Consider the following 9943-nt stretch of genomic DNA (forward strand, 5'->3'; position numbering starts at 1 on the left):
TTTTAGCCAATAGTGCTAATAGCGCTATTCCGTCAATGGGCTTGCTTCGCAAGACGAAAAAACCGCAAGACGAAAAGACTCGTGGAACGGATTCTTTTCGTCTTGCGAGGCACCACTGTAATAGCAGCAGATTGATGATGATTGCCTTCACTCTTGAACCATTTGCAAGAAACAGTCAGCGATAGCACTAAAATCCTGGCACTGTTGAGCTAAGCAACACTATTTCTACTTGCAGAAGTTGCATTCGGACCTTCCTTTCTGTCTGCCGCGAGAGAATGATTTGTTTCATCTTCAGTATTATTTGCAGGGCTTCTTTTTTTATCTTCCAGGTTTGCTCGTGGACATAACGAAAGATTACAAATACATGTATTTTGTCTGCGGTGTCATTGTCATCGTTGCAAGCATCTGGCTATTTATTGGGAACGCGATCAACTACAGACTTTTGGCAAAGGAGAAGAGAGCGGAAGAGGAGAGGCAGAGAGCCCTCAAGCATGCCGATTCCAAGGAAGTGGAGCCCTTGACCCACAAAGAGAGCGAAGAGACGGTCAGCAGATCGAGCAAACTGCCAGAAAACCCGTCAGAAAGAGAAACTAATATTTAATGCGTGTGCACACACACAAAAAAGAGATGTGGCTCAAATACTCATATTTATAACTTCCATTAGAAGTATTTCTTCAAAGTACAGGCCAGGTTTTATAGAAATAATAATCAGTTGCAATTCTAAAGGGGGGGGAGGAGTTTGCAGAACATAAAATAAAACCCGTCGCTTAGATCCCAATCCTGCCCCTTCCATGGAGAGAGAGAGAGAGAGAAGGTGCAGAAGGATTCGCCGTAGAACATCATAATTTCTCTCTCTCCCGCTGTGCTGCCCCAGAAAAAGGTAACCATGGTGCATTTAGATTATCTGAAACTCTTGTATTTAGGGGGGGTTGGGGGGAGCTCTTTAGAAGGGGATGCTTCAAAAAGTGGTAAGCTAGATCTGCTGCATTTGGGACCCCTCCTGCTCATTGGTATTCAAGCCTGGCCCTCGCAGTTTCGATGGCTGTAACATGGCCAACCACTCACAGCTAAACGAAGCCTTTCTGCACCTTGCCTGAAGCATCTAGCACCTTGAAGCTCCTCAGATGCAAAATCTGTATCCACCAGCAGTGCAGAAGTAGTACGGTGCAGCAAAGGCGTAGGTTATGCTGTAGTCCTCTGTGGATCCAGACCCCATTCTGTTCTCCGTGCAGGGACGGAATAGGATTGAGGCATTATATTGTGTTTTGTTTTGGTGTCGAAAGTATTAGGTCTCCTGTTTTTAACTTGGTGTGAGTGAGTCCGTTCAAATGCTGACTCAAATCAGGGTAGAACTTGGACGGCAAGGTCTTCCAAAAAACCCAAACGATTCCTGCTACAAACATGTGTCTAATGCAAAAATAGGTGGTTGTCTAGGAATGGAAAGCAAAGGTCTTAATCCTTCAGATATTGATCAATGCCTATTGACCTCTTCGCATGGTATGTTTTGGGCCAGAAGGTGGAAAGAGTGTGAGAACATGATTTTAAAAAATGAAAGGTTACTGTTAACAGCTACCTGAGCAAAAAGCGCACAAAGCAAATTACTCTTTCATAGGGAACTTTCAGTGGATCAAAAGCCGTTTTCTTTCTGATCAAATTTTACTGTGTGGATTTTCAAGGACAAACGAAATCAGATACAAGAACTGGTGGGTTTTATTGCTAAGCGCAATAGGTGTTTTAATTGTGGCAAATAAAGGGTCATTTCCCTCTGCTGTAATAGATTTGACACTGAAATATTTACAGCCTGATCCTAAGACTTGCAAAATAATACTTAGGATGGGTTGTGTCCAACTGCTGCATTGTTGCAATATCACAAATATGTAGATATGCTGGCACAGACATTTAGGATCAGGGTATAACTTCTGAACAACACGTTGCCTTGTGCTCATCACTGTATTCCAGACATGTTTGAAATCTGTTTTACATTTGTAGTTGTCACTGCCACTTTACCCAGTTACCTCTGCTCTTGAGACCTTGGACTCAAAAGTGTATTTAGATACACAAAACTGACCCCTGCTAACAAAATTCCTGCCAGGTAGGAGTTAGGGCGAATCTACACTGGTTGGTTATAATGTTAAAAATACGTTATAAAAATGTGACACCAGAGGGTGCTGCAGAGCAGTGATCCATTGGCAATGGGAAATTGCATTGAGAGCTATGTAACTTTTTTATAGTGTTTAATAGCGTTTTTCCAGATCAGTGTAGATTCCAGCCTTAGTCCTTTACTACTGTAGACCATGTGTGCTCAGGCATTCATAGGGCTAACAGGGACCAGATAAAATAAATGTGGGAGCTGCATACAGCCTAGTTGGCCATCCTGGATTTCTCCCTGCTGTCAATATCAGAGACAGTAAGCTTTTTCGTCTCTGTAGGTAGATCAAATTATTTGAAAGCCAAAGAAATCTTCTGGCAGTTATCAGTTCCTTATGGACCAACTTGGTCCAGAGATTCAAAGATAGTCAGTTGTTTCAGCCCAGTGTCCACAGAAATGTACCTATTGGTCATGCAGAACATTTCCCAATACTGATGAAATTGAAGTAGCACCAGATCAGGTCAAAGTAGTATGTATTGCAGCTGGTGTGTTTGTCAGTCTTTGCAAAGGAAGTCCTCAGCCTCATCCCAGCTGCATTTCTGAACTCAGTCTGGCCAATGCATCCACTTCCATAAGCCCCTTTCAGGTCAACAGTGCATGTGGCCAGATCCTTCTGCCATTTCTAAGACCGTGGTGGCAATGCAAAGCAAGACTGTCAATGTTGTGTTCGTGCAGAGTATGAGGTGAAACATGTGTGTTATGCAGTATAGAGTGGTCGAGCATTATGTCCTGCAGAACACCACTTTAACTTTATTTCAGTCTTTCATCTTTAACAGGCATGATCAACCCCCAGGAGACTGCAGTCTACTCCCAGTATAACAAAACTGGTAGTGATCTACCCACTGTCGTTGCCAAGAGTTCCTGACCTCTTTTTTAGGGGAGGATGGAGGATTCTACAGAGTTGTTTAGCTTTTGGGGGGGGGGATCACGATTGACCTGTATTGCCCCCACGATCAACTTGTAGATTGCAGTCAACCTGTTGGACATGCCTGATCTATAAGATCCTATAAAACCCAGTATTTGATCTGCATATAAATATGCTGTTATATTTTTCATAGAAAATGAAAATGAGCCACCAATTTACAGTGTGCTCCCCACCCCCATTATGCCTGCAAAAGACAGCCATTCTTTCAAAGATGGACAAGATGAACTGTAATCCTTGTTCTTGAGATACGCAATACATGCTGCTTAAACCAAGAACCAAAAAAGGAGAGTGCCCTCTCCATTCTGTGCCCCTTTAGCATTGAGTTTAACCTTTCTGTCCAGGAGATGGGTGGAGCAAAGAGAAACTCGTTTTAGCTTCGTGGAAGCAACAGCACCCAACCCTGTTTTTAATATGGATCACACTCAGGGCCTGTGTGTTTCAGTCAGAACTTTCCAGAACTCAGTTATGGCACCTCTCAGGTGGTTGCCATTGCCATCCTAACAGAACAAGGGAAGTGTTGATGGTGAGTTCTGGCACTTCTTTTTCTAGAAAAAAAAGCACTGATCACACCCAAACATCAGTTCACAAATCTGGGGGGGCCTTTGAATGAATAGGCAGGATGGAGCAAAGATGGTGATGGGAGGGTTGTCCTATATAGTATAGCCCCTCTCCACCTGTAATCTGCTATACCAGCAACCTAATTGAACAGCAGACTATCCTACACATCCAATGAGACTTCTTTTTAAAGCAAGGATGGCTTCAGTCCCATACTAGGAAAATGTTCTTCATTATGACAGGTGGAACCAGGGTGAAGGGTTGTATATTGCAGGGGTCCTCTTTGGGATTACAATGAATCTTGTAGCACCATCCATGGACTCCATATCAGTCATGAAAAGGCCAACCACTCTCAGAGCTGGCGGTCGTGTTTTTGTTTGACCAGAATATTTTCCCCAAAATGCAAAGCTTTATTTTCCCCCTGGTTGAGTGACTAGGAGTCACTCACATACATAAGAAAAATTGTAGTGGTGTCTTCAAGGACATAATTGGGACGATGGTTCAATATGATCCTTGTTGACCCCAGATTCTGGGATGAGGGACTGGTTTCATCTCTCAACTCTGCTGTGCTGTAGGCCATTTATTTTATCCCATAGAACTCAATTAGCAGCCTTTAAAAACCAAGCCAGACTTTATCTGCATAGCCCGACCCTTCACCTATTTACATATATACCTTTGGTTCCTTTGCTTGATGTGACACATAAGTATATATAGATGGTTGCCACTTTTTTCCTCAATATTAAGCCATTATTCATAGTTAAGCACACATGGTATAAATTAAGTGCATTGCTGTTTAACATTACCTGCCTGCAAGGAAAATGGTAATTTGTTTTTTTATATATATAAAAAAAACCACACACGAATCTCACAATGAATGTAGTTCAAGACAATGTTTGTTTAATATATGAGGAAGAGAAGGTGCAAAGCTCTCGGGTGGATATTTTAGAACAAATGTTTTAGAAGTGAAAATTCAGGGTTTGATTCATAAAATATGTATGCACTGTTTATGCAGCACTCCTTTCAGAAAAGTAGGGACGTTTTCAAATTCATTGAAGCTCTTTCTTTTTTTTAACCTCTAAAAATTTGACTATTTGGCAGATTCTCAAGCATATTAAATATGCTAACACCTCAAGGGTTGTTTTTTTGTTTTAAACAAGAGGGGAGAAGAAGGTGACACATTTGCCCCCACTCTCTTCTTTGCATATCTTATTTGTTGTTTTGGAATAATTTCATTATGTTTTGCTTGTCTTTATTTACATTGGTATTCTATGTACTGTAAAGGGAGAATGCAAAGCTGATCCAAAGCATCACTACCTTTTTTGAGACCTAAGGCACTTAAAGCACATGTAACTCAGAGCTGAACTCGTAGTCCAGGATCTGGATAAACATGTGGATCTCCTAGATCCTTTAAAGTCCTTTAAAAAGAACTTAATTTATGAAAGTTAGCCAGGGCTGGCCCAACAGTTTTTTCCACCTGAGGTTAAGGAAAGGTTGTGCCTCCACTCCGTACCATTTACTGGCTGGCAATTGTATTGCAACACTGGCGATGGGATAGCATCCTCAACCACAGCTGAGAAAGCAGGCCAGGTTAGGGGCCTCAGGAAAGGTCATGTGACATCAGAGAAGCTGGGGGAGCTCAGCAGGAACAGCCATGAGCGGCAACTGCCCCCAGTATTTGCTGCCTGAGGCACTTGCCTCACTTTTCCTAATGTTTGGGCTGGCCCTGAAGTTGACCATTGTGCAGTTCAATCCTATTAAAGTAGCATCTTAAGATAAAGCGATCCCTATCAGTGCCACAAACACCTCCCTGGTTCTCTTAGAATGCAATACATCTCCTCCTCCCCCTCGTCCTCCTCCTCTTTTCCTGTAAACTCAGTGGCGTAGCGTGGGTTGTCAGCAACCGGGGCAGGTAGGGGCAGAGAGCTGCGAGTGCGAGCACACCCCCCCCCAGATGTTGCACCCGGTGCGGACGGCCCCCCCTGCACCCCCCACGCTACGCCACTGTGTAAACTAGAGACATGCCTGAGCCAAATTCAAGTTCTGAATATTCTTGAGCTCTGGGAAATTCCATATTTTGTTTCTGTCAATTTAATTTATGGACATTTCCTTCTTGCAGGGTGCTCTGAACTTTTTGTGGTTCCTAGATCTTATGTTAGATGATCAACCTTGGTAAAAGGACCACATATTTGGACCAATTCCTATCCTTGTGCCATTCTTCTTGCTATCGCAGAGCTGAGACATAAAACCTCTGAAGCAAAGGGCCTGCTCTATAGGTGGAGGCAAACCCACATGACTTGGAACTCTGGGTGACCACAGATCTAAATCACGCACAGAGCCTGGGAGCCTCATCTGCTTCAGATGTCTCAGCACTGATGGTGAGGGCAGAAGGAGCCACACAACTTTGAGAGTTTCATGCAAGTAATACCCAAAGAGCTCAGCTGAGTATTTCTCTTGAGCTCCATTGTAGGATAATAATGGCATACCCTCTGGTGCTTGGATTGTCTTTGTCATGAACTATTGGAAGCATTTTCTTCCACAATCCCCTTCTTTTTATGTCTTAGTGACTGTTCTTTCCTGCTAGAGTCTCCTTTCTTGTTATTTCTAAGTCTGAAGATGAGTACAAAACCTCAAAAGAGCACCTATAACATATATTTCCAATGCAGTCATCAACCAACCTCCGTCCACAATATGCAGCCATTTTGTGTACTGTAACTGTGTAAATAAGAACAGTAGCCCACCAAGCCTGATTTTATATTTAGCTGTAAGTGATACCATATATCCAACTTTACATCGCCAGAGAAAGAGGTGTTTCTCTGTCGTCCTAACATCAGCCCTTGTTAGGAGATAGTTGGAATGGAAGCAGGGTTCTACATGTACAGACCAAGTCTGAATACCTTGTGGCAACCAGCACAATGCCTGCATAATTTTCTGAATGAATCAACCCCTAAATTTACACACAGTGGCTGGGATCCAAAGGTAAACTCCATGTGCAACCCTGGTGGTGCTTGCTTTTTAAAAAATTAACCACTGCATTTCCCACTGCTAAAGAGACAATCCATTGGTCCATATAAAAAATAGCTTACCTCTTCTGCAGTGGAATATGTTATGGCCAAAACAGTAAGCAAAATCCTCAATGCGCACAGTTCTGTTCCATGCACATATCTTCCTGCTATGGATCCCAGCCAATATGCCTAGTGTTCCTGGAATGTGTAAATAATGACATTAACATGAATGTACATGAACGTATTGAAAAGGTATATATATACCAGAACAAATCCTTAGTCCAAAAGAATCAAAGTTGCCTGGTTCTTTGCAAGCCTTCCTTTATCAGAATGTAATCTTCATCATTCATATCTGCTGGGAATGTTTTTCTTTTTTTAATTGTGTTTGGTAAATAAAATTTATTTGTAACAGATGAAAAATACTTCAACAAATTATTATTTTTCTGCAACGCAGTACTTGATTACTCTCATCTTCAGTCTTAACTTCAAGTATTTATTAAAAGAGAGAATTGCAATATTTTATAACATTGCTGTACTACCCAGCCTCAACAATTCAATGTGGCCTGAAATACTGCTGCATATTTTCACTGCTGTCAGAGTGTAAGGAATTGCCTTTTTTAAAATGCGTGTGTATATGTTGTATAGATGATTTCTGAACAAATTGTACTCTGGGTTGTCTTTAAAAACAAACAAACCCCTGAGGTCTTGCATCGGTTCGCCAATATGGCACCCATGTGCTCTCCAGCACCTCCTATGGCACCCACAAAATATTTCCTTTAAAAAACATTAAATATCTCCTCCAAAAAACACAACTCACATGAGACTGCTTGTTTTGTCTGCTCATTTCCTGTTTCACTGGTTCAGCCTCGCATTGAGCACACATCCTTAAACTTGCCCACATTTTATTGGATGCCAGGAGTGGACACTCACTCTCCTTTCTGTTCTGAACAGAGGAGTATAAAGACCTCTGTGTGTATGTGTGTGATGGTGACTGACAAAGGTGCCTTTTCCCCAATGGATGAGGTGGCAGGCCATACCATTTTGTGGTCTCCTCTCTCTTGTTTGTTCTTTTTGATGTGGTAGGCATTTTACGTGATGCTCCTGCGGCAGCCATTTTGTGACTGCCACCAACAGTACGTTCCAAATGTGCCCACTGGCTCAAAAAGCTTGGTGACCCCTGATCTAGGGCATTATACAGCCACAAACCATAAGCCTGTGCTGGGGCAAAGAGTTTGCCATCTTGCTTCTTGGAAGTTCAGGGTAAGGAAGGATGCCTTAGCCATGAAAACATATGCATGAACATTGCTTTTTTAAAAAATTAAAAAGTACTCATATTAAGATTTTGAAAGCATGAAAACCAAATCCACAAACCATTTAAAACCTGATGTCACAGGATGGAATCACAGAAGAACTTGGGATCCAGTCAATGCCTCCACTAAAGGCTGGAGATGTGGAAGTTGCTGTAGGGAATTAGGGCAACCGGGGGGGGGGGTGTCCTCTTTCCTTCCATTAATGAAGGCACACACTAGATCAAAATCATTCCATGAGTGTAAGGATACCAATTAGATCTCACCCATAGCCTTCTTTATGGTTGCGATATGACAGTGATGAATGAGTAATATCATTGTCAAGACAACCCTACATGAAGCATTTTCAAGTCTTGTTGATTCCACTGAAATTGATTTTAAAATGCTGGCATTTGTCTGGAGTCTGTCCACTTGCAACAGCCCTGCATCTTACTCAGGTATTTACTCAGTAGTTGCTTGGCTTCAAAAGCACCCAGATGATTCTGCTATTTTCTGCAGGCCCTTCCAGTTTGGTAGCACACCAGGAAGTCTCGCTAGGAGAAGGCAATTTTCATTGATAACAAAATAACAAGCCTGAATTCGTATGTGGTTCTGCATCTAATGTGCAGGCAAATAAAAAATGAACAGTGCATTGTAAAGCATTTAGACTAGAAGTTTGAAGTCATGTACTTGACTTTGGGTTTTTTTGGGGGGGGGTATGAAAAGATACTCACAGTTTGACCCCTGAAGCAGGCCCATCTCATACACTTTAACATCATCACTGGTGCCCATTCGCTTGCCTGTCCCTCTGGGTCCAATCCACACCACCTCTCAGAAGAAAGCACAAAGTGTACTCCGGTTGCTGCTCCTTCATTTCATTCATATTGTTTGCTTGCTAAATGAAGGGATGCGACAGGTAGTAACAGCAAGGAGAAGGAGCAATAAGGCCTTGTGGCTCTGGGATGGTGAGGAGACACCTGTGGTTCTCCAAAATACAGGGATGAGTAAAGTGGTTGGACTACAACTCCCATCATCCCTCATCATTGGCATTGCCAGCTGGGGCTGATGGAAGTTGGGAGTGCAACACTTATCTGCAGAGCACCATGTTGGCTGTCTCTTCTGCCTTTTCCTTCAAGCCCTTTTATCCTTCTCTTAACTGTTTCTCAGTTTATTGCCTATTCTGAAGCTTTTCTTTAGACACTTTGGGCTTCCCAGTCTTCATTCTACCCCACAAAGCTATCCCTGTCCCTAGGTCCTATGAGAAATGTTAACCCCAGTCAAACCAATGTTTTTTCTTAAAAATGCTAAGACCGCAGATGTTCTGCCTGTCCTCTGAGCACGTGGAGTGCTTGTGAGCATTCTGTGTCATCATACCACCTCAGCTCAACAAGCACTATAAGATTGCATATAGAGTAATGATGAAAAACCATCGAAGAGAGTTCCTTTAATATTACATTATGTCAACAATCTCAGCATATCACTGAGGAGCTGTCCACAGATAAACTGACTTGCAGTAAACCCAATCCAGCGCTGCAGGACTTCCTTCATAGCAATTCCATTCTACCTTCACTGAACAAAGCAACCTCTAAAAAGAATGAGGACAGAAAAGGCAAGGATATGTGATGTTCTGTAACCAGAAAGTTGCCCTGCCTCTGTTCTAATCAAAGACTCAGAGATAGGAAATTAGCAGCCGCTGGGCATGGAATACACTGAAGAACTATCCTTAATTTTCCTGAAAAGATGAAATGAACTACATTAGAGTTTCGGGGTTGGATTCTTGGCAGTGAAGACTTACTGTGGAGATGGTGAAGCTACAATCCAAACTTTCATCCAGTGGACTTGAATCCTGCCACTTTCATAGGCTTCCATACCTAACTTCTCAAAGATCTTTGTGATGATGTGCTAATTTAGGAATCTGGGCATAAGGTAGAGAGCATTTAGATTAATGTCACACATGTTTCACTGTCCTGGAAAGCAAGGAGTAAAGGGGATTGACCCTCAGATATGGTTCTATGAATCAACGCCT

At 42.4% G+C, this 9943-nt stretch overlaps 1 protein-coding gene across 6 annotated transcripts in view; it reads left to right on the forward strand.

Annotated features, from left to right (window-relative positions):
* Positions 1-4463, forward strand: part of SLC16A7 (solute carrier family 16 member 7) — a 100020-nt gene extending 95557 nt beyond the window's left edge. For all 6 annotated transcript variants that reach the window (XM_083399866.1, XM_083399867.1, XM_083399868.1 and 3 more), the window contains one exon: positions 330-4463. In XM_083399866.1, the coding sequence (XP_083255992.1) occupies positions 330-601 (272 nt within the window). In that variant the 3' untranslated portion in view covers positions 602-4463. The remainder of the gene's footprint in view (positions 1-329) is intronic.
* Positions 4464-9943: the final 5480 nt, after the last annotated feature.

The sequence above is a fragment of the Podarcis tiliguerta genome, assembly GCF_965153285.1.
Source record: "Podarcis tiliguerta genome assembly, chromosome: 10".
Classification (NCBI taxonomy): domain Eukaryota; kingdom Metazoa; phylum Chordata; class Lepidosauria; order Squamata; family Lacertidae; genus Podarcis; species Podarcis tiliguerta.